The sequence below is a fragment of the Salmo salar genome, chromosome 09 (assembly GCF_965601325.2).
Source record: "Salmo salar chromosome 09, fSalSal1, whole genome shotgun sequence".
Taxonomy (NCBI): Eukaryota; Metazoa; Chordata; class Actinopteri; order Salmoniformes; family Salmonidae; genus Salmo; species Salmo salar.
In genome coordinates this window covers 142,654,928-142,679,337 of record NC_138299.1, presented here as the reverse complement: position 1 = coordinate 142,679,337, position 24,410 = coordinate 142,654,928, and the positions used below count along the sequence as shown (strand labels likewise).

At 45.6% G+C, this 24,410-nt stretch overlaps 1 protein-coding gene across 6 annotated transcripts in view; it reads left to right on the top strand.

Moving 5' to 3' along the window:
* Positions 1-22,187, top strand: part of LOC106613092 (kinase suppressor of Ras 1) — a 62,488-nt gene extending 40,301 nt beyond the window's left edge. For 3 of the 6 annotated variants that reach the window (XM_045724677.2, XM_045724680.2, XM_045724682.2), the window contains 18 exons: positions 8,839-8,977; positions 9,077-9,479; positions 9,706-9,842; positions 10,065-10,134; positions 10,596-10,679; positions 10,770-10,831; positions 10,951-11,063; positions 11,189-11,369; positions 11,733-11,774; positions 12,150-12,207; positions 12,372-12,429; positions 16,202-16,444; positions 17,513-17,709; positions 17,879-17,975; positions 18,073-18,212; positions 18,824-18,955; positions 19,774-19,909; positions 20,138-22,187. In XM_045724677.2, coding sequence (XP_045580633.1) covers positions 8,839-8,977; positions 9,077-9,479; positions 9,706-9,842; positions 10,065-10,134; positions 10,596-10,679; positions 10,770-10,831; positions 10,951-11,063; positions 11,189-11,369; positions 11,733-11,774; positions 12,150-12,207; positions 12,372-12,429; positions 16,202-16,444; positions 17,513-17,709; positions 17,879-17,975; positions 18,073-18,212; positions 18,824-18,955; positions 19,774-19,909; positions 20,138-20,284 — 2,439 coding nt within the window. In that variant the 3' untranslated portion in view covers positions 20,285-22,187. Of the gene's footprint in view, positions 1-6,823; positions 7,089-8,838; positions 8,978-9,076; positions 9,480-9,705; positions 9,843-10,064; positions 10,135-10,595; positions 10,680-10,769; positions 10,832-10,950; positions 11,064-11,188; positions 11,370-11,732; positions 11,775-12,149; positions 12,208-12,371; positions 12,430-16,201; positions 16,445-17,512; positions 17,710-17,878; positions 18,005-18,072; positions 18,213-18,823; positions 18,956-19,773; positions 19,910-20,137 lie in introns of those variants that run through there. The other 3 variants (XM_045724679.2, XR_014378911.1, XM_045724678.2) reach the window with 3 other exon arrangements.
* Positions 22,188-24,410: the final 2,223 nt, after the last annotated feature.

Genomic DNA, 24,410 nt, shown 5'->3' with positions numbered 1-24,410 from the left:
TTTTGTTTGTTGACTTGGCTTTCGAAGACCTTAGAAAGGCAGGGAATGATAGATATAGGTCTGTAGCAGTTTGGGTCAAGAGTGTCACCCCCTTTGAAGAGGGGTATGACCGCGGCAGCTTTCAAATCTTTAGGAATCTCAGATGATACGAAAGAGAGGTTGAACAGACTAGTAATAGAGGTTGCAACAATTTTAGCGGATCATTTTAGAAAGAGAGGGTCCAGATTGTCTAGCACGGCTGATTTGTAGGGATCCAGATTTGAGTGAAGGAGAAGCGGGGGGGGGGGGGGGCTTGGGCAAGTTGCTGTGGGGGGTGCAGAGCAATTGGCCAGGGTAGGGGTAGCCAGGTGGAAAGCATGGCCAGCCGTAGAAAAATGCTTATTGAAATTCTCGATTATCGTAGATTTATCGGTGGTGACAGTGTTTCCTAGCCTCAGTGCAGTGGGCAGCTGAGAGGAGGTGCCCTCATTCTCCATGGACTTTTCGGTGTCCCAAAACATTTTGGAATTAGTGCTACAGGATGCAAATTTCTGTTTGACAAAGCTAGCCATAGCTTTCCTAACTGACTGTGTATATTGGTTCCTGACTTTCCTGAAAAGTTGCATATCGCGGGGGCTATTCGATGCTAATGCAGTATGCCACAGGATGTTTTTGTGCTGGTCAAGGGCAGTCAAGTCTGGAGTGAACCAATGGCTATATCTGTTCTTAGTTCTACATTTTTTTGAATGGGGCATGCTTATTTAAGATGGTGAGGAAATCACTTTTTTAAAGAACAACCAGGCATCCCTTACTGACGGGATGAGGTCAATATCCTTCCAGGATACCCAGGCCAGGTTGATTAGAAAGGCCTGCTCGCTGAAGTGTTTTAGGGAGTGTTTGACAGTGATGAGGTGTCTGCGGGCCCATTACGGATGCAGGCAATGAGGCAGTGATCGCTGAGATCCTGGTTGAAGACAGCAGAGGTGTATTTAGAGGCCAAGTTGATCAGGATGATATCTATGAGGGTTCCCATGTTTATGGATTTTTTTGGTTGTACCTGGTAGGTTCCTTGATAATTTGTGTGAGATTGAGAGCATCTAACTTAGATTGTAGGACGGCCAGGGTGCTAAGCATTTCGCAGTTTAGGTCATCTAACAGTACGAACTCTGAAGATAGATGGGGGGCAATCAATTCACATATGGTGTCCAGGGCACAGCTGGGGGCTGCAGGGGGTCTATAACAAATCGTACCAGTGAGAGACTTATTTATGGAAAGGTGGATTTTTAAAAGTCGAAGTTCGAACTGTTTTGGCACAGACCTGGATAGTATGACAGAACTCTGCAGGCCATCTCTGCAGTAGACTGCAACTCCGCCCCCTTTGGCAGTTCTATCTTGATGGAAAATGTTGTAGTTGGGGATGGAAATTTCAGAATTTTTGGTGGCCTTACTAATCCAGGATTCAGACACGGCTAGGACATAAGGGTTGGCGGAGTGTGCTATAGCAGTGAATAAAACAAATTTAGGGAGGAGGCTTCTGATGTTAACATGCATGAAACCAAGGCTTTTACGGTTACAGAAGTTAGCGACTGAGAGTGCCTGGGCAATAGGTGTGAAGCTGGGGGCTACAGGGCCTGGGTTAACCTCTACATCAACAGAGGAACAGAGGAGGAGTAAGGGTACGCCTGAAGACCATAAGAACTGGTCGTCTATTGCGTTGGGAACAGAGAATAAAAGGAGCAGATTTCTGGGGGTGGTAGAATAGATTTAGGGCATAATGTACAGACGTGAGTACAGTGGAGGTAAACCCTTGGCATTGAGTGACGATGAGAGAGCTTGCATCTCTGGAGACACCAGTTAAGCCAGGTGAGGTCTCCCCATGTGTGGGGTGTGTGACAAAAGAGCTATCTAAGGCATGTTGAGCTGGACTACAGGATCTACAGTGAAATAAAACAATAACTACCCGAAACAGCAGAAGACAAGCCATATTGACATTAGAGAGAGGTGTTTGTAGCCGAGTGATCATAGGGTCCAAAGAGCAGCAATAGGTGAGTCAGGGAGCTGTTCAGTAGTCGCTACTATGCTAGGCGAGCGGGAGTCACGGTATTCAGAAAGCTCGCGGGCCGGAGCTAGCAGATGGGTCTTCGGCGACATCACAACGGAAAAGCCTGCTGAAACCACATCGGATTATTACGTCGGCAGACCAGTCGTGATGGATTGGCGGGGCTCCGTGTTGGCAATAAAGGGTCCAGGCCAGTTGGCAAAAGTGGTATTGTAGCCCACAAATTAGCGAGTATACCTCTTCGGTTAGCCGGGAGATGGGCCGAGCTCAAGGCTAGCTCAAGGCTAACTGGTGCTTGCTTCGGGACAGAGGCGTTAGCCAGCAGTTGCAGCTAGCTAGCTGTGATGATCCGGTGTAATGGCCCAGAGCTTGCGGCAGGAATCCGGTGATGTGGTGGAGAAAAGGATTCCGATAGGCTCTGGGTTGATATCGCGCTGTGCAGACTGGCAGGTAGTGACCGAGCTAAAGCTGGCTGGTGTCCTAGCTAAAGGTGAAGACCGCTAGCTGTGGCTAAAAGTGACTACTAGCTAGTAGCTAGTTAGCTTCTGATGGAGGTTCCAGTTATAACGTATAAAAATAGCAGATCCGTACCACATTGGGTGAGGCGGGTTGCAGGAAAGTATATTTAGATCGTATGTTTAAAGTGAGATTAAAAATATATATGAAAAAAATGAGGAAACCGACTATTTACATGGGACAAGACAGGACAAGACAAACACACATCCGACTGCTATGCCATCTTGGATTAAGTAAGGAAAAAAGATGGCCTTAGCTTTCCTGTGTATATTGGTTCCTGTCTTCCCTGAAAAGTTGCATATCGCGGGGGCTATTCGATGCTAATGCAGTACTTACAAGCCCTTAAATTTTCTTAAGGCTAGCGGGACACTTGTCGACAACGTCCAGTGAAATTGGAGGGCGCGCAATTCAAATAAATAATCGTAATATTAAACTTTTATGAACATACAATTATCTTATATCATTTAAAAGCTTAAATTCTTGTTAATCTAACTGCATTGTCCGATTTACAATAGGCTTTACAGCGAAAGCATACCATGCGATTGTTGGAGGACGGCGCCCCACAACATATTTTTCAACCGCCACAGGCGTCATAAAATTACACATAGCGATTAAATAAATTACTTACTTTTGAAAATCTTCCTCTCTTTGCAATCCCAAGTGTCCCAGCTACAACATGAATGGTTGTTTTGTTAGATAAAATTATTCTTTATATCCCAAAAAGTCTGTTTAGTTGGCGCCATCGATTTCAGTAATCCACTCGTTCAACATGTAGACAAAGGAGTCCAAAAAGCTACCGCAAACTTTGTTCAAACAAGTCAAACTACGTTTCTATTTAATTTAAGTTATATAATTAAAGAGCAGCAGTAAAATAACAATAGCGAGGCTATATACAGGGGGTACCAGTACAGAGTCAATGTGCGGGGGAACCGGTTAGTTGAGGTAATTGAGGTAATATGTACATGTAGGTAGATAATAAACAGAGAGTAGCAGCAGCGTAAAATGGGGGGGGGGGGGGGGGGCAATGCAAATAGTCTGGTTAGCCATTTCATGAGATGTTCAATAGTCTTATGGCTTGGGGGTAGAAGCTGTTTAGAAGCCTCTCGGACCTAGACATGGCGCTCCAGTACCGCTTACCCTGGGGTAGCAGAGAGAACAATCTATGACTAGGGTGGCTGGAGTCTTTGACAATTTTTAGGGCCTTCCTTTGATACCGCCTGGTATAGAGGTCCTGGATGGCAGTGATGTACTGGGCCATACGCACTACCCTTTGTAGTGCGTTGCGGTCGGAGGTCGAGCAGTTGCCATAACAGGCAGTGATGCAACCAGTCAGAATGCTCTCGATGATGCAGCTGTAGAAGCTTTTGAGGATCTGAGGACTCATGCCAAATCTTTTCAGAATCTTGAAGGGTAATAGGTTTTGTCGTGCCCTCTTCATGACTGTTGGTGTGCTTGGACCATGTTAGTTTGTTGGTGATGTGGACACCAAGGAACTTGAAACTCTCAACCTGCTCCACTACAGCCCCGTCGATGAGAATGGGGGCGTGCTCGGTCCTCCTTTTCCTGTAGTCCACAATCATCTCCTTTGTCTTGATCACGTTGAGGGAGAGGTTGTGGTCCTGGCACCATATGGCCAGGTCTCTGACCTCCTCCCTATAGGCTGTCTCGGTTTTGTTGGTGATCTGACCTACCACTGTTGTGTCATCAGCAAACTTAATGATGGTGTTGGAGTCGTGCCTGGCATGCAGTCATGAGTGAACAGAGAGTACAGAAGGGGACTGAGCACGCACCCCTGAGGGGCCCCCGTGTTGAGGATCAGCATGGTGGATGGGTTGTTACCTACCCTTACCACCTGAGGGCGGGATCCAGTTGCAGAGAGAGGTGTTTAGTCCTAGGGTCCTTAGCATAGTGACGAGCTTTGAGGGCACTATGGTGTTGAACGCTGAGCTGTAGTCAATGAATAGCGTTCTCACATAAGTGTTCCTTTTGTCCAGGTGTGAGATCTGTGGATCTGTTGGGGTGGTATGCAAATTGGAGTGGGTCTAGGGTTTTTGGGATAATAGTGTTGATGTGAGCCATGATCAGCCTTTCAAAGCACTTCATGGCTACAGACGTGAGTGCTACGAGTCGGTAGTCATTTAGGCAGTTTACCTTAGTGTTCTGGGCACAGGGACTATAGTGGTCTGCTTGAAACATGTTAGTATTACAGACTCAGACAGGAAGAGGTTGAAAATGTCAGAAGACACTTGCCAGTTGGTCAGCGCATGCTCGGAGTACACGTCCTGGTAATCCGTCTGGCTCCGCGGCCTTATGAATGTTGGCCTGTTTAAAGGTCTTACTCACATCGGCTACAGAGAGTGTGATCACACAGTCGTCCGGAACAGCTGATGCTATCATGCATGTTTCAGTTTTACTTGCCTCAAAGCCAGCATAGAAGTAATTTAGCTCATCTAGTAGGCTTGTGTCACTGGGCAGCTCGCGGCTGTGTTTCCCTTTGTAGTCTGTAATAGTTTGCAAGCTCTGCCACATCCGATGAGCGTCGGAGCCGGTGTAGTACGATTCGATCTTAGTCCTGTATTAACACTTTGCCTGTTTGATGGTTCATTGGAGGGCATAGCAAGATTTCTTATAAGCTTCCGGGTTAGAGTCCCGCTCCTTGAAAGCTCCCTTTAGCTCAGTGCGGATGTTGCCTGAAATCCATGGCTTCTGGTTGGGGTATGTATGTACAGTCACTGTGGGGACGACGTTATCGATGCACTTATTGATGATGCCAGTGACTGATGTGGTGTACTCCTCAATGCCATTGGAAGAATCCCGGAACATATTCCAGTCTATGCTAGCAAAACAGTCCTGTAGCTTAGCATCTACTTCATCTGACCCCTTTTTTATTGACTGAGCCACTGGTGCTTCCTGCTTTAGTTTTTGCTTGTAAGCAGGAATCAGGAGTATATAATTATGGTCAAATTTGCCAAATGGAGGGCGAGGGAGAGCTTTGTATGTGTCTCTGTGTGTGGAGTAAATATGGTCTAGAGTTTTTTCCCTTCTGGTTGCACATTTAACATCCTGGTAGAAATGAGCTAAAACAGATTTAAGTTTCCCTGCATTAAAGTCCCCAGCCACTAGGAGTGCCGCCTCTGGATGAGGGTTTTTGCTTATGGCCTTAGACAGCACTCAATGAGCTGTATAAGTGCCAGCATCAGTTTGTGGTGGTACGAAGAATATAGATGAAAACTCTCTTGGTAGATAGTGTCGTCCACAGCTTATCATGAGATACTCTACCTCAGGCGAGCAAAACCTCAAGACTTCCTGTTATTTACAAATATACATAGAGCGTCACCCCTTGTCTTACCAGAGGCTGCTGTTCTATCATTCCGATACAGTGTGTAACCCGCCAGCTGTATGTTATTAATGTCATCGTACAGCCACGACTCGGTGAAACATAAGATATTAGGTTTTAACGTCCCGTTGGTAGGATATACGTGCTTGTAGTTCGTCCACTTTATTATCCAGCGATTGTATGTTGGCCAATAGTACTGATGGCAAAGGCAGATTAGCCACTCGTCGCCGGATCCTTACAAGGCACCCCGATCTCTTTCTGCGATATCACCGTCTGACGGGGATGAGGGCCTCGTCGGTGGTCTGGAGAAAATCCCTCTCTTCCGACTCATTAGTCTCAGTGCTTTTCTCAGCTGCTGACTCAATGTTAAATGCATTGAGGTCCATTGTTGTGTGGACATAGTAACGTTATGGTCAGCTAGGTTATTAGGAATAGGCTTTATGAAGTAGAATTCTGATAACCAGGTCTCATCATTTCAGTGAAGCAGGGAAAGAAATACCTTTTTATTTCCATGAGTATTGTGATGTACTACAATTAAATGAACATGCCACAGTAAGAAACTAGGCAAAGGGCCTTTGAAGTTGATTCAAGCCCCAGTTTTCCCAACTGTAGAAGCGTATACTCAGTGGCTCTCCAGATCGTGACAATAACTAATAGACCTAGATAATATCCAACTCCTCAGTCTCCTGCCTCCCTCACTGTATCATGCCACAAGGCAAGACCCAGATGCAGACACAGGAGGCAGATGGTTGGAGTCTAACAATGTTTATTCATCCAAAAGGGTAGGCAAGAGAACGGTCGTGGACAGGCAAAAAGGTCAAAACCCGATCAGAGTCCAGGAGGTACAGAGTGGCAGACAGGCTCATTGTCAAGGCAGGCAGAATGGTCAGGCAGGGTCCAGAAACAGGAAAGGGTCAAAACCGTGAGGACTAGAAAAGGGAGAATGCAAAAAGCATGAGCACTGCAAAACCACTAGTTGACTTAGAAACATACAAGACGAACTGGCACAGAGAGACAGGAAACACAGGGATAAATACACTGGGAAAACAAGCGACACCTGGAGGGGGTGGAGACAATAACGAGGACAGGTGAAACTGATCAGGGTGTGACACACTGGGCCAAACACAACTTCATGCGCCCTTTTGTCCATTTCATCCGTTTACTATGGAGACAATGCAGGAACCACATGGTTGCCAGGTAATTAAGACTCCATCACAGAAACCCTGCTACTCTGGTTAGTATGGACCACTGGGCTGAGGACTGTCGCCAGGGAGACCGGAGGTGGGAGAATTCATTGTGGTAAAATAACAGGCGTTGATGGTGGTATTTGGGTTAAACCTTCTTTTCATGGCTTGCCAGTAGATTCCGGAATTCACCAGTCCAGCACTGGGGTACCTCATCTCAGAAATCTCTGAGTAAACTATACTGAACAAAACAGAAAAAAAAAAAAATTCTCCCCAATTTCGTGATATCCAATTGGTAGTTACAGTCCTGTCCCATCGCTGCAACTCCTGTACGGACTCGAGAGAGGCAAAGGTCGAGAGCCGTGCGTCCTCCAAAACAAACTCCGCCAAGCCACACTGCTTCTTGACACAACGCCCACTTAACCCGGAAGCCAGCCGCACCAATGTGTCAGAGGAAACACCGTACACCTGCCAACCGTGTCAACGTGCATTGCGCCCAGCCCGCCACAGGAGTCGCTAGTGCACGATGGGACAGGAACATGCCTGCCAGCCAAACCCTCCCTTAACCCGGACGACGCTGGGCAAATTGTACGCCGCCCCATGGGTCTCCCGGTCGTGGCCGGCTGCGACAGAGCCTGGACTCAAACCAGGATCTCTAGTCGCACAGCTAGGACCACTCCGTCACTCGGGAGGCCTCATACAACAATTTCTAATGTTTTACTCTGTTACAGTTCATATGAGGAAATCAGTCAACTGAAATATATTCATTAGGCCCTAATCTATGGATTTCACATGACTGGGAATACAGATATGCATATGTAGGTTAAAGATACCTTAAAAAAAATGGGTCTCAAAATGGGCCTGAGGTATTTCTGTGCATTAAAATTGCCATCAAAAAAATTTCAGTAGCTTATGCCTGCCCATACCATAACCCCACCGCCACCCTGGGGAACTCTGTTCACAACATTGAGATTAGAAAATCGCTCCCCCACATGACGCCATACACGTGGTCTGCAGTTGTGAGGCCGGTTGGATGTACTGTCAAATTCTCTAAAACGATGTTGGAGGCGGCTTATGGTAGAGAAATTAATTCAGTTCTCTGGCAACAGCTCTGGCTGACATTCCTGCAGTCAGCATGCCAATTGCAAGTTCCCTCAAAACTTGAGACATCTGTGGCATTGTGGCCACTAAGGCCTTTTATTGTCCCCAACACAAGGTGCACCTGTGTAATGATCATGCTGTTTAATCAGCTTCTTGATATGCCACACCTGTCAAGTGGATTATCTTGGCAAAGGAGAAATGCTCAATAACTGGGATGTAAACAAATTTGTGCACAACATTTGAGAGAAATAAGCTTTTTGTTCGTATGGAACATTTCTGGGATCGTTTATTTCAGCTCATGAAACATAGGACCAACACTTTACATGTTTCATTTATATTTTGGTTCAGTGTAGCCATCTCTTTAAGGGTAGTGTTTTTCATTGGACTTGAAATGGCCACCAAGTAACCTCCAGAGTGACCAAATGTCACATATTACACAATGTCCCCCCACTCCCTGGCTGCCCCGAAGTGACATAGTGTTGACACTGTCCTGTCTAAGGGTTGGGTTGATAGTGTGTCACAGCACATCTGTGTAGAATGTCATAGCAACTTGTTTGGGACAACCACACACCTCCCTGTCTCAGTCTTCTACCCATTTGTTTCAGATCTCTTTCCATCCTCTTTCTCATCCTCTCTCCATCTCTCTCTCTCTCTGTGTCCAGGCTGTACCAGTGAAGCTGTCCCTGGATGCTTTGCTGCAGATGTCCAGTTGTCAGGTGCAGGACACCATGAGACAGCTGGGCTCTGAACCAGAGGAGTGCTCCAGACTCACTGCTGCCCTCTCCTGCCTAAAGAGTGCCAGTGAGACATGTTTTCTGTCATTAATAACAGTGCTTATTGATGCTGTGTGCTCTGTAGTTTAGTACTGTTTGTAACTCTAACTTCTGACTTCTGCTTTAGGTGGGGACATCAGGGAAGACCCAGGAACCAGTATATCAGAGCCGCCCCGCCGTGACAGTAACACCTTACCTTCTCCGGACCGTCGCCCCTCCACTCCCACCACCCTACCCCGTGGCTCCATCCTCAGTCCGCATACCCACGCCCGTTCTGTCTCTGTGACTGTCGTACCCTGTGTGGACGATAAGGGGCATCAAGTCTACACAGGAGGCATGTTGGACGCTTTCCCCTCCTCGCCTCTGCTCCTCTCCAATTCCCCTCCCTCCAAGAGACGCGCCAAGCACCCTCCACGCACGTCCCCCTCCCGAAAATTGCTGCAACTCCCCTTCAATATCACCCTCACACGCAGCAAGAGCCACGAGTCACAGCTGGCCAACCGCATAGAAGAGCCAGTGCCCAACAACAAGTGGGTGTTTCTCTATTCTGTTGTCTTTAATTAAATTAAGGCAGCCATTTTGTTGTTTTCCTTTGTTGATTGAACTAGCTATTTTGTGTTTTCTCTATTGAATATGAGCGGCAATTTTCATAGCAAGTGTGGGTGTTTGAGTTAAAACCTATGGAATGAGTTGGTTTGTCTGTGAATGATGTGTCTGTTCTCTGAGTGACCCACACAGCTAGCCCTCTCTCTGCAGGGGTGGGAAGAAGAACAAGCTGCTCCTGAATGTGCACATTAACAGTAGCAGTGGGAACGGGTGTGAAGACTCCACCCGGACCCCTGGCCCAGCCACCGCCCCCTACACCCTCCCAGGAACCCCTACGCTGCTGGAGCGTGAGTCCTGATGCCACAGTGGAACCTGGGAACTCTGCCTTTCTGTTTCCCTCTCTACTTGATTGGAACTACATCACTTTTCTCCTCTCTTTCTTTCTCCCACTCTTTGTTTCTCTCTCTCTCTTCCTCCGCCTCCCACTTTCTAGCTCCTGTCCTCTGTTCCCTTTTCTGTCTAGCTCCTCTCACACTCCCTCTCTCTCTCTCTCTCTCATTCCATTCCAGATAACCTAGCATTGCACCGGGGGTCTCCACAGATGATGAGGAGGGATATCGGCCTCTCTGTAACACACAGGTAGGACACATCATCATCATCAAGACCTGTGTCACACCATACTTATGTATCTATCATTTAAGCCCTAGAGGCCCTCAGGGTCTTAGTGGAGTTTGTGATGGGACTGTGAAAAAAATACATCCCGGTTTTGAGCTCAGCGTTCTACCTTGGCACAGACCACGAACATTTCTTGCATCGGTCTGGTGAGAATGGCGTCTCAAGAATCTGAGAATTTGAGTTATGCAGACACTCAGCCAGACCAGTGTTTATCTGATTGGGAAGTGTGTATTTATTCATTTTGATATTGCGTGAAAGTTTTGGTTAAAGAAATAACAGATTCCAATGAAAACCATTTGGGATATGACAGAATTCCAACACACTTCTCTTGAACATCCTAGTTTGTCCACTACCCAGTAGGCAACTCCAACATTAGAAGCTGTGATATAACTGAAATATATTCATGCTTTGCTCTCTCTCCTAAGGTTTTCAACCAAATCCTGGCTCTCACAGACATGCCAGGTGTGTCATAAGAACATGATGTTTGGTGTTAAATGCAAACACTGCAAGTAAGAAGAAGCCTTCTATACATCGCTGCTTTCATTTGTTCACAAGTCATTCTTTGCTCCTCTGCGAACTACTCTCTCCTCTGCTTCCAGGTTAAAGTGCCATAACAAATGTACCAAAGAAGCTCTTCCCTGCAGGATATCTTTTCTCCCACGTAAGACCTGGTCCATTCCTGCATACAAAACGGCAAAAAAAGCACACTGTAATGATCCTTTTCCCGGTACATCCCAAGAATGTAAATTTAGTACTGAGTCATTGTTCCCTATATTTCAGTCCCGCAAATCCGCCGGGCAGAATCCGTACCGTCAGATATCAATAATCAAATTGACCGTACGGCAGAGTTACCAATCCAGTTTGGCACTTTACCTAAGGTGCTAACCAAAAAGGTAGAAAAAAATGTTTTAGCATACGTGTGTATGTGTATTAATAGTAATGTCACCATACATGGAATCTCTAATTTGTCCTGAACCTTAATTTATGAAACCTTTCTGTTGAAAACCTTCTCTTTCAGGACTACCCTCCCATGCTGAGTCAGATGGATTCCAGCAGTAACCCCTCCTCCACCACTTCCTCTACACCCTCCTCGCCCACCCCCTTCCAGCAGAACAACCCCCCCAGCGTCACCGCCACGCCGCCCCCCAACCCTTCGCCCGCCCCCCAAGGGCCCCGAGACAGCCGCTTCCACTTCCCAGGTCGGGCCCTCACAATGACAGGCACAAGCACGCTCTAGATTCCTACTCTGTTCCACAAACATGTAACTCCAAAGCTACAGTACTCCAGTATCTCTCACAGGCCTCCACCCCAAAGACTCTAGATTTATACGCTGTACTTCTAACTCACAACACTGAACTCCAAATCCACCCTAAGCCAGTAATAGAACATCTCTAATCATACTCCAATTCCTAATCACACTTCATTTGCTCTTTTACCACTAATCATATCCTATTATAACATCTCCTTAACTGCTTGTGGCTTATCTAACCTTATCTAACCCAATCATATCGCTCTCTCCTCTCCATTTTCCTCTGGTGGTTGTTTCTCCTCTTGTCCTTTAGCTGGCTGTTATTTACAACCTAGACAACAGTTTATCTTCCCTGGTGAGTTAACACTGAGTTAATACCGCTCCCTTCCTGTGTCCTGTAGTCCCGCCCAACTAGTAAAATACCATCCCCCTTTCATGTGTTGTCATCTGCCACTGTCCTTTATGACAAGCTTTTAGCAAAGCCATAGTATTACATGCTGATAGCTTTGGCTTTTACAGTGCATGGCAGCTCTCTGGTGGACAAAAAGGTGAACTGACTGAATGCAGCTTGGCGCTGTGTATGGTCTGACAGTTAGAGGCAGCCATCACAATTTAGAGGATGCATGCTCTGAAGTGAAGTGAAGACAGATAGAGTTAGTTAAATAATAGTTTTACTATAAATCAGATATTTGTGTTCTTTTGCTCAACATCCTCATTGTCCCACACACAGATGTTTCCTCTTCACCGTATCCTGTTGGACTACACTCTGAAGGCCACCATGACACTGGGTAAGAGGCAACAGCTTAGAGTCCGAGTAAAGACCATTTAAAATGCTGTGGTTTTTCATCCACATTGTCTACTGTAAGTCCCACCATAGTTTACCATAGTTTCTACTAGACAGGGTTACGTTAAAATGAGGAACCCCTGTTTATGGTGATGTTTGTCCCCACAGAGACACACAGCAGCTGGCACAATCAGAACCTCCATGTCAAGGACAGGAATGTGGAGCGGTGAGTACCCAAAATCCCTGGTGGCAGAAAAATAATAATAACAATTTATTAATTACATTTGTAAAGCACTTTTCATTATACAATAATAATCTCAAAGTGCATAAGATTAAATAGAAATAAACTAGTTTAAAAACAAATATGTACTGTGTGTCTAACCATATCATAAAAGTAACAATCAAAGTGTAGGAGGAAGGGTAGGACAGATGATAGAGAAGAACATTAAGGCCTGCTTTAAAAGCCCCAACAGTCTGAACAGCCCTGACATTATCAGGGAGGGAGTTCCATAGGTGTGGTGCTTGGGAGGAAAAGACACGGTCCCCCATTGTGCGGAGCCTGGTCCTGACGGCATGGAGGAGTTTAGCGTGGCTTGAACGTAGGAGGTGTGGAGGTTCATGGGGGAGAATTGGTCTGACAGGTAGGTGGGTCAGATGCCATTCAGGGTTTTTCAGACAAGGTGGAGAATGTTATAGTCAATTATTTGAGGAACAAGTAGCCAATGGAGCTCAGCAAGAATGGGGGGGTGTGGGCAGACTTTTTAGTATGTCAAGAACTGCGTTCCCATTATCAATTCTGGAGAAAATGAATGCATGGATTAGCTTTTCTGCGTCAGATGTTGTGAGAGAGGTCTTAGGCGGGAGATGTTCTTCAGGTGAAAGAATGGCATTTAACAGACTAATGTGGGCATTGAAGGAGAGAGCAGGGTCAAATTTCACACCCAAATTAGTGATTACTGATGAGTGGGATGATGTGGCTGTCTATGGCAGGGCGGATGCTGCACGGCGAATGCTGTAGGGCGGATGCTGCACGGCGAATGCTGTAGGGCGGATGCTGCAGGAGTTGATCTGCTGGGGGCTGTCTATCTATCAGCATTGCCTTTGTCTTGATGCTGTTGAATTGGACACTGTGCTGTCTGAAGATCTGGCCAAGTGGGAGCATGTAGAGCAGGAAGAGGATAGGTGCTAACACCGACCCTTGTGGGACCATGCAGGCTATGGCGGACTCCTCTGATCTTGCCTCACTGAGGGTGACATTCTGCTTGCGGTTAGAGAGGTAGGAGTTAAACCAGTTTAGTGCAGTCCCACAGATTGGCAGTGTGCTCTCTGAGGCACTCCAGTAGAATGGTGTGATCTACTGTGTCAAAAGCAGCACTGAGGTCCAGAAGAATCAAGATGGTGGGGGATCCTGTATCTGCAGCCACGAACAGGTCATTTATAACCTTCACCAGGGCTGTCTCAGTACTGTGCAAGGACCTAAAGCCAGACTGGTGAGCTTCATAAAGCTGGTTAGCACTGATGTGTGAGTGAAGCTGAGTTGCCACTATCTTTTCCAGGACTTTAGATACAAATGGGAGGTTGGAAATAGGCCTGTAGTTTGAGATGAGGCCTTGGTTTCTTGAGCAGCGATGTTGAACAGTGACGGCACCTGCCTAGTGTGGAGAGAATTGATGAACAGGTTGAAAGCAGCTGAGCATGTTTTGAACATTGATGTTACAATAGGGTCACGGGGGCCACCGGTAGTCGTCATTCTTTAGATATGGGTGGTGGGGTAGGAGCTAGAGTGGGGTTGAGGTTGAAGGATACAATGTTCTGTCCAATGGTGTTGATTTTAGCCTTGAAGAAGTCAACAAATTGGTTGCATTGTTCGGTAGTTGCTGAGGAAGTGAAATAGAAGACGGTTCCATGTTTTGCAATGGGGAAATCACCCAGCAGCATTTACCTGATCAAGTGAGAGTTCTCTAGTCGAGTTAATTATGTGGTGCAATGATACTGATACGATCATTTTACCATAGAGAACCAGCCTTTTATTAAGTTTTCTATATTTCTCTAAGGAGATGGCGCCGAAGGAGATGGCTGCCGTTTTTTTACAGTCCCCTAACCAGTTGTGCTATTGTGTGTGTGTTTTTTCGTGTTAGTTGTAACTTGTTTTGTACATAATGTTTCTGCCACCGTCTCTTATAACCGAAAAGAGCTTCTAGATATCAGGACAGCGATTACTCACACCGCACTGGAAGAAGATTTTTTCTTTAATGAGTCGGTTGCGAAGGATTTTCTCCAGACACCCGACAAGGCCCTCATCCCCGTCATTTGCAGGAGAAAGAGATGGAGATATCGGGGACGTAGGTCTGGGTGCTTGTAAGGATCCGACCACAAGTGGGTAATCTGCCTTTACCATCGGTCCTATTAGGCGACGTACAATCATTGGATAAAATGATAGACAAACTATGAGCACATATATCCTGCCAACGGGACATTAAAAACTGTAATATCTTATTTTCCACCGAGTCGTGGCTGAACGACGACATGAATAAAATACAGCTGGTGGGTTTTACGCTTTTTTGGGGTGCGGTCTATGTATATTTGTAAACAACAGCTGGTGCACGAAATCTAAGGAAATCGAGGTTTTGCTCACCTGAGGTAGAGTATCTCATGATAAGCTGTAGACCACACTATTTACCTTGAGTGTTTTCATCTATATTCTTCGTAGCTGTCTATTTACCACCACATGCTGGCACTAAGACCGCACCGAATGAGCTGTATACGGCCATAAGCAAACAGGGAAACTCTCATCCAGAGAAGGCGCTCCTAGTGGCAGGGGACTTTAATGCAGGGAAACTTAAATCCGTTTTCCCTCATTTCTACCAGCATGGTAAATGGGGGAAAAAAACAGAGGGAAAAAAACACTAGACCACCTTTACTCCACACACAGATGCATACAAAGCTTTCCTTCGCCTCGCCCTCCATTTGGCAATTCTGACCATAATTCTATCCACCAGATTCCTGCTGATAAGCAAAAACTAAAGCAGGAAGCACCAGTGACTCGGTCAATAAAAAAGTGGTGAGATGAAGCAGATGCTAAGCTACAGGACTGTTTTTCTAGCACAGACTGGAATATGTTCCGGGATTCTTCCAATGGCATTGAGGAGTACACCACATCAGTCACAGGCTTTATCAATAAGTGCTTCGATGACGTCGTCCCCACAGTGACTGTACATACATTTTCTATTGGTCCTTAGATCCTCAAAAATGTATAGAGCTGCACCATCGAGAGTATCCTGACTGGTTGCATCACTGCCTGTTTTGGCAACTGCTCGGTCTATGACCGCAAGGCACTACAGAGGGTAGTGCGTTCGGCCCAGTACATCACTGGGGCCAAGCTTCCTGCCATACAGGACCTCTATACCAGGCGGTGTCAGAGGAAGGCCCTAAAATTTGTCAAAGACTCCAGCCACCCTAGTCATAGACTGTTCTCTCTGCCACCGCACGGCAAGCGGTATCGGAGCACCAAGTCTAGATCCAAAAGACTTAACAGCTTCTACCCCCAAGCAATAAGACTCCTGAACAGCTAATCAAATGGCTACCCAGACTTTTTGCATTGCCAACCCCCCCCCCCCCATGCCCTCTTTTACGCTCTGTACCGGTACCCCCTGTATATAGCTTTGCTATTGTTATTTTACTGCTGCTCTTTAATTATTTGTAACTTAAATTTTTTATTTAACACGTATTTTTCTTAGAACTGCATTGTTGGTTAAGGGCTTGTGAGTGAGCATTTCACTGTGACAAATACAAATGTTATTCTATTTGGGTTTCAGTTTTTATTCCAATCTCTCTAACTGTGCTGTTGTGAGCAAATAAACCAGCAAAAAAATCTAACAGACTTCTGAAACTGATTTCCAGAAATCTCAATCTGCAATTGATTGAATATCCCCCTGATTGTATGTTTTGTTTGAGTTGTCATGACACAATTTGTGCATGCTTTGTCTCTGTGTATTCAGGAAGAGGAGGAATACCCAGGAGAGGAGGATGAGGGAAACGGTAGCAGGGAGGGCAGAGAGAAGGGCCACTCAAACGGAGAGTGTGATGGGGATAAGATAGAGGACCTGCCCAGCTACCGGGGCCGACTGGCCGGTGGCCAATGGAGGGGGCCCATCTCCCGTAAGGCCAGCCAGACCAGTGTATATCTGCAGGAGTGGGACATCCCCTACGAGCAGCTGGAGCTGGGGGAGCTCATTGGCAAGGTGAATGACTCCAGCTTTACATAGTGGTAAATATGCACTCAGTCGTCAGTTTATTAGGTACACCTACCCGTTCACGAAAATGGTTCGCTCCTACAGACAGTGAGTCATGTTGCCATGGCTTGCTATATAATACAGGCAGACAGGCATCGAGGCATTTGGTTACTGTTTGATTGAAAGTTAGAATGGGCAAACCGAGTGACTAAAGTGTCTTTGAGCGTGGTATGACCATCGGTGCCAGGCACGTTGGTTCGAATATCTCAGAAACGGCCAGCCTCCTGGGGTTTTCACGTAAAACAGTGTCTAGGGTTTTACCAAGAATGGTGGTACAAACAAAAATCATCCAGTCAGTGGCAGTCCTGTGGACGAAAACAGCTTGTTGATGAGAGAGGGCGAAGGAGAATGGCAAGAATCGTGCAAGCTAACAGGCGGGCCACAAACAGGCAAATAACGGTGCTGTACAACAGTGGTGTGCAGAACAGCATCTCGGAAAGCACAACTCGTTGGTCCTTGTCATGGATGGGCTATTGCAGCAGACGACCACACCGGAATCCAGTCCTATCAGCTAAAAAGAAGAAGAAGCGGCTCCAGTGGGCAAGCGATCACCAACACTGGACAATTGAGGAGTGGAAAAACATTGCCTGGTCTGACGAATCCCGGTTCCTGTTGTGTCATGCTGAGTCCAAGGCCCCATCCTGTCTGGTGTCAACGGTACAGGCTGATGGCGGTGGTGTAATGGTGTGGGGAATGTTTTCCCGGCGCACGTTAGGTCCTATGCTACCAATTTTGCAATGTTGGAACACCACAGCGTCTGAACATTGTGGCATCCCTTCATAGCTACAGAGGTGTCTGACCCGGTACTAGATGGGTGTACCTAATAAACTGGCCAACAAGTGTATATGACAACAGCTGTATCTACACAGAGGTGGGGTAGTAGGGCTCATATTCAAAGTGAATTGGTATCTGCATGTCTCCTTTAAAAAAAAGGCCAATGGACTAAATTAGAGTTCCTTGAATGGGAACAGAAAAAAATAGCTAACACAAGAACCCATACATACTTCCCTATTCCAGGGCCGTTGGGGGAAGGTTCATAAGGGGCGCTGGCATGGAGAGGTGGCCATTCGGCTGCTGGAGATAGATGGTAATAACCAGGACCATCTGAAGCTGTTTAAGAAGGAAGTGATGAACTACAGACAGACCCGCCACGAGAACGTGGTCCTCTTCATGGGGGCCTGCATGGCCCCGCCACACCTCGCCATCATCACCAGGTTAGGGGGAGGGAAGTGGGAAAGGAAGGTGGGGATGTTTAGGGGAGTTGAGCAGGGAAAAGCTGGAACCCTTCAATCAATCTATGAGAGGTATTAAATGTGTCTTGGTTTAACAAATGAGGAAACCAGGAAAGGCTTTGTTTGGACATTTCCTCTTGTTTTCTCTCAGTTTCTGCAAAGGTCGGACACTATTCTCTGTTGTAAGAGATGCCAAGAACACGCTAGACAACAACAAGACAAGGCAGATCGCTCAGGAAATTGTTAAGGTGTGCTACTACTCAACTTCTCTTGAATTGTAAGTACATTGTAAGCAGCCTACTCTTCCTTTCACTGAAAGTGACTAAACTCTGACCTCTTCCTCAGGGTATGGGCTACCTTCATGCTAAAGGAATCGTTCACAAGGACCTGAAGTCCAAGAATGTGTTCTATGACACAAACAAAGTGGTAATCACAGACTTTGGCCTTTTTGGAATGTCCGGAGTGGTACAAGAGTACCACAAGAGGTAAGCAAAAAAAAACGGTCAAAAGTTAAATACACTAGCCTCCCAAGTGGCGCAGCTGTCTAAGGCGCTGCATCGCAGTGCTAGCTGCGTTACTACAGATCCTGGTTCAATACCGGGCTGTGTTGCAGCCAGCCACGACCGGGTTAGGGCAGGGTTTGGCCGGCCGGGATGTCCTTGTCCCATCGCGCTCTAGCGACTCCTGTGGCGGGCCGGGCGCATGCACGCTGATGCGGTTGCCAGGTGTACTGTGTTTCTTCCGACACATTGGTGTGGCTGGCTTCCGGGTTAAGCGGGCCTTGTGTCAAGAAGTAGTGCAGCTTGGTTGGGTTGTGTTTCGGAGGTCGCATGGCTCTCAACCTTCGCCTCTCCTTAGTCCATACGAGAGTTGCAGCTATGTGACAAGACTGTTACTACCAATTGGATGGATATGACAAAATTGGGGAGAAAAGGGGGTACAAATTATTATTATTATTTTTTATATATATATATATATAAATAATAATATACAAAAAATTGTTAAACACACTGAGGAGTATACTTCTACACCTTTTCAGTCCAGATGAAGGATAAAAAATGTTTTTCCATCTGTGGGTGTCTGTGTGTGTGTCCAGGCAAGAGAACGAGCTGAGGCTCCCTCATGGCTGGATCTACTACCTGGCCCCTGAGATCGTCCGCAGGATGGGCACTGGGAACCATGAGGACCGCCTGCCTTTCTCCAACGCTGCAGACGTCTATGCCTTTGGGTACACACAACTTCCTCTCATCTTACATCCTGCCATAATAATAATACTGCATTTATACTGAACAAAAATATAGACGCAACATGTTGGTCCCATGTTTCATGAGCTGAAATAAAAGATCCCAGGCATTTTTCATACCCACAAAAAGCTTATTTCTCTCAGATTTTGTGCACAAATGTGTTTACATCTGTGTTAGTGAGCCTTTCTCTGCCAAGATAATCCATCTACCTGACAGGTGTGGCATATGAAGAAGCTGATTAAACAGCATGATCATTACACAGGTGCACCTTGTGCTGGGGACAATAAAATGCCACTCTAAAATGTGCAGTTTTGTCACACAACCCAATGCCACAAATGCCTGAAGTTTTGAGTGAGCGTGCCATTGGCATGCTGACTGCAGGAATGTGCAACAGAGCTGTTGCCAGAGAATGGAATGTTCTTTTCTGTACCATAAGCCGCCTCCAACGTCATTTTAGAGAATTTGGCAGTGCATCCAACCGGCCTCACAGCCGCAGAACTGTAACCACGCCAGCCCAGGACCTCCACATCCGTCTTCTTCACCTGTGGGATCATCTGATGGGGGGGATGCTGAGGAGTATTTCTGTCTGTATCATTGAAATTGTTTCATGTTGCGTTTATATTTTTGTACAGTATACTTAAATATAGGACATCTGAATGTTTTAAAAAGAAAATGTGGGCGATACATACATAAATAGGCTGAAATGTGGCTCCCTATGAAATGAATGTGTGAGTATGTGTATGCTGTTTGTATACAGGGTTAGGACTTGGGTGCTAACCATACAGTATATTTCAATCCCCAGCACCATTTGGTATGAGCTGCAGGCCCGTGGCTGGCCACTCACCAACCAGCCGGCAGAGGCCACCATCTGGCAGGTGGGCAGTGGAGAGGGCATCAAGAAGGTCCTGGCAAAGGTCAGCCTGGGCAAGGAGGTTACGGTAAGGTCAAAGAGCAGTGTGATGTCCCCTGGGAAGCTTAGTGTACTTTATTGACATGATAATAAACCAAACAATATTATTCTCAGTGTGCGAGTGATATAAAACAGACTAACATTGTACTACCAGAGCCAAAACGTTTGGATGGATTATCTTCTACTGTACATTGTGTTTATAGCCATAAGGATGGATGTGGGATTAGATAAATACCCCCTCCCTCCTGTCCTGTAGGAGATACTGTCTGCCTGTTGGTCCTTCAAGCTGGAAGAGCGTCCCTCCTTCACCCAGCTGACTGACATGCTGGAGAAGCTGCCAAAGCTCAACCGCAGGCTCTCTCACCCAGGACACTTCTGGAAGTCAGCCGAGTATGTATCCTAAAGACCAGGATCCCATTTGAGATATACTGAATATACTTACTGTGTGTGTAATATATATATATATATATATTACTACTTCTGCAACGTCTATGGGGATGCCACTCTGATGGTTTTGGGCTCTCATGGCTGGATGTACCTGTTGATCCCTGTCCCTCCAGTGATGTCACATTGGATGGAGCAGGGAGAACAGGTGGTGTTTATATGAGTGTGTGAATAAGAATGTGTTTATGGTGGAGGGGTGTAGCCATCCGATAAACCTGGGCCTACTGTATGTTTTTTTTGTAGGACCTTTGATTTAAATAACTAAAATGGATGAATGTGATGCAAATTACCAGCTTTATACAGTGAGAAGAAATGTCTTTAATAGGGAATTTTTGCTAAAAACAAATTTTTAAGTAAAAGTTGAACAGGACAAAAGGTTTGGTTTCTTCAGTGAAAGATGATAAAACTAAACTCACATCATTTGGTTCTGTGTCTTGTTGTGGAATGCTGACAACAGTTTGAATGTATGTTGAAACTGTTAGGTTTGTGACTGTTCATTTCAGCACTGATTGTTTTGAATGCCTAAATCTGGCCATGTTTTAAAAGAGAGGATACTTTATAATAGCACCAACCCCTACCCCTCTCCCTGTCTCTGCTGTCCATCTCTGTGGGCAGTGATTGGAGGCTTGAGTGTCCCACCCTTCTGTGAATATTTCTGTCATACCTCTCTTGTCATCTCTGTTTGGGTCTCACTCCCTCCCTCCCTCTTGCTCTTCCACTTCCTCTCTGGGTGCCGCTGCTCTCTCCTGGATGACCACTGACTGACTCCACCTGTTCCTGCTCCACTTCACCCTCCCTGTCTCCCTTGGACCCCTCCTCCTCCTCTTTACTTCCACCCCCCTCAAACTCCCTCCCCAACATCAACTCTTGTTTCCCCAAATTATTTTTTCCCTCCTCCACTCCTCTCCTTGATCTATCCCATTATCTTTCTTCTTCTCTCCTTGCTGTCTGTGTGAAGGCCCTGGGTTCATCATCATTGCCTGTGGGACCATTGCAGTCAGGGTCTGCAGTTTCGCTGCGCCTACATATACAAATAACACACATCTCAGTGACAACCGGTGCTTATCAATCCATAGGAATAGCCTGTTTGGTATTAGATTCAGAGGAATTCAGAGGAATGGACAACCCAGCAGAATGACTGGTACCACAGCCAATTGTGCCACCAATATATAGAGTCATGTATCATTGTCAACTTGTTAAATGTACCATAATGCACTGCCTGGGTTGTTTGTTGTTCTCTGCCTAACTTCAGTTTGTGTATTGAGATTTTGGTGCTAGTAGTGGCTAATGCAAACAGTCTTGTCTAACCACTTGCTTTCTTTGAATTTTCCTCTCTTTCTCTCCTCTTTTTTTCCCTCTCTCTATTTCTCTCTCACCCTACAACTTAGGTTGTAGCCTTCAGTATGCAAGACGAAGTAATAATGAGGTTCAATGTAAGATGTTGACTTGCCTCTTGTGCACTCTTTGTGTGCCTGTGTCAGCCTGCTTGTTTGGTTGGTTGCTGAATGTAATGTGCTGGATAACCACAGATGAACCCTGTGAAAGACTGCAGTGATTTAATGTTAGCAGTGATAACAAAGATAAATGTATCTGCTATATAGATAGAATTGTTTTATTTAATGTACAGATAAAATAAATGTTGTGTACAAAGTTTTTACATTACATTATAGGTACTTCACATTTAATTATGTAGAGCTTTTAAACATTTTTCCCCTCACTAAACACTCGGTAAACAAATTGTACAATATTTAAAGATGGTTGGTGTTTATGTCATAAGAATGTATATTTTTGTACAGATTGTGGCTACACTCAAGGTGTTTCTGGTTTCTTCAGTGAAAGATGATAAAACTAAACTCACATCATTTGGTTCTGTGTCTTGTTGTGGAATGCTGACAACAGTTTGAATGTATGATCAGTTAGATAAAGGTATCATTCATCCACCTCTGGCCTGCTGGCCCCCCTACCTCTGAGGAAGCACAGTTCCCGCTCAGCCCAGTCAAAACTGTTCGCTGCTCTGGCACCCCAATGGTGGAACAAGCTCCCTCACGACGCCAGGACAGCGGAGTCAATCACCACCTTCCGGAGACACCTGAAACCCCACCTCTTTAAGGAATACCTAGGATAGGATAAAGTAATCCTTCTAACCCCCCCCCCCCCTTAAAATATTTAGATGCACTATTGTAAAGTGGTTGTTCCACTGGATATCATAAGGTGAATGCACCAATTTGTAAGTCGCTCTGGATAAGAGCGTCTGCTAAATGACTTAAATGTAAATGTAAATGTAATGTATCACTTTACATTAAGGATTTAAGCAGCTAAATTACAAGCACACTAGACACCATTTATACAGTTGATTTATCTCCAAGTGTTTGACTTGATTTAAAGGGGCAATCCGGGATTCAAAACTTTGACTGACCTTAAATATGGGTGTCACTGACTCACCAGTTCCCAGAAGAGAGAGGATGCAGAGAACAGACATGTTCATGATGACCAAGACAATGGTGGTCCCAATACACTTCTGCTACTGATATGCAGGATTACATCAAAAAGTGTGTTGTGAAATATACAGTATGTGCAAAATGTCAGTACAAAGTAGCACATGGTTATTTCTCTTCTAGAACATTGAGACAAATACAAATAAATGTGAGTCTATTTGTGGCATTATTACTAAAATACCAAAATTATAAAGATTGTCACTGAATCCAGGAGAGACAAATGGAAGTGCCTCCTTATCAGAAAGTTCTGATTTCTTCTCATTCAAAATGTCCATATATACTGAACAAAAATATAAACGCAACATGCAACAATTTCAATGATTTTACTGAGTTTCAGTTCATATGAGGAAATCAGTCAATTAAATCATCTATGGATTTCACATGACTGGGAGCTATGGGTGCAGCCATGTGTGAGCCTGGGAGAGCATAGGCCCACCCACCCACTGGGGAGCTGGCCCAGCCAATCAGAATGAGATTTTCCCCCAAAAAAGGGCTTTATTACTGACAGAAATACTCCTCAGTTTCATAATCTGTCCAGGTGGCTGGTCTCAGATGACCCTGCAGGTGAAGAAGCAGGATGTGAAGGTCCTGGGCTGGCGTGGTTACACGTGATCTGCGGTTGTGAGGCCGGTTGGACTTACTGCCAAATTGTCATTGGAAGTGACATTGGAAGTGCCTTATGGTAGAGAAATTACATTCAATTATCTGGCAACAGCTCTGGTGGGCCTTCCTGCAGTCAGCATGCCAAAAAATGCACCTGTGTAATGATCATGTGGTTTAATCAGCTTCTTGATATGCCACGCCTGTTCGGTGGATGGATTATCTTGGCAAAGGAGAAATGCTCACTAACAAATTTGTGCACAAAGTTTGAGAGAAATAAGCTTTTTGTGCATATGGAACATTTCTGGGATATTTTATTTCAGCTCATGAAACATGGGACCAACGTTTATATTTTTGTTCAGTGTAAATAGAAATTTGGGGATGTTCTGCTAGAGATATCATCTGCAAGTCATATTCCCTTGGTTTGAAGATTTTGCAACACCAGTGATAATGATTTGTAACGTCAATTTTAGGGCATGACCTATGACATTGTTAACCTGTGGAGTATGCAACATTTTATCAGGACACTGGTGTTTGTACACACTTAAGGTGGCCACACTGACAGTAAACAAGCAACTTTAGCTTCAAATGGTGTTCAGTTTTTGTCCTTTCCCCAAAGGAAAAAGCTGACATAAAAAATATGATATGGTAGAAGACCATGTTTTAAAAGGTATCTTACTGTTTGGCTAGAGCAAAAGCCTCCACCCTCACTGGCTCTCCCAGCCAGAGTAAGGGTGTACTGTAACCTCTAACTTGGATGTGGGGCCCCTTAGTCATCATCCTGTTCGGAAATTGCTCATGTGGTTCCCAGTCATTGAAAGCACTCATGCTGCATTCGTATCCAAGTGGGAAATGACCATATACGACCTGGAAAAATCCACTTGAACAACTCTCCCTCCAACTGGTAATTACTAGTGGCAAACTCATCTATCAGCTCCCAGTTCTCCGACATGGTGGCCTCTGACATCACATACTAAGTAAATGACCTCG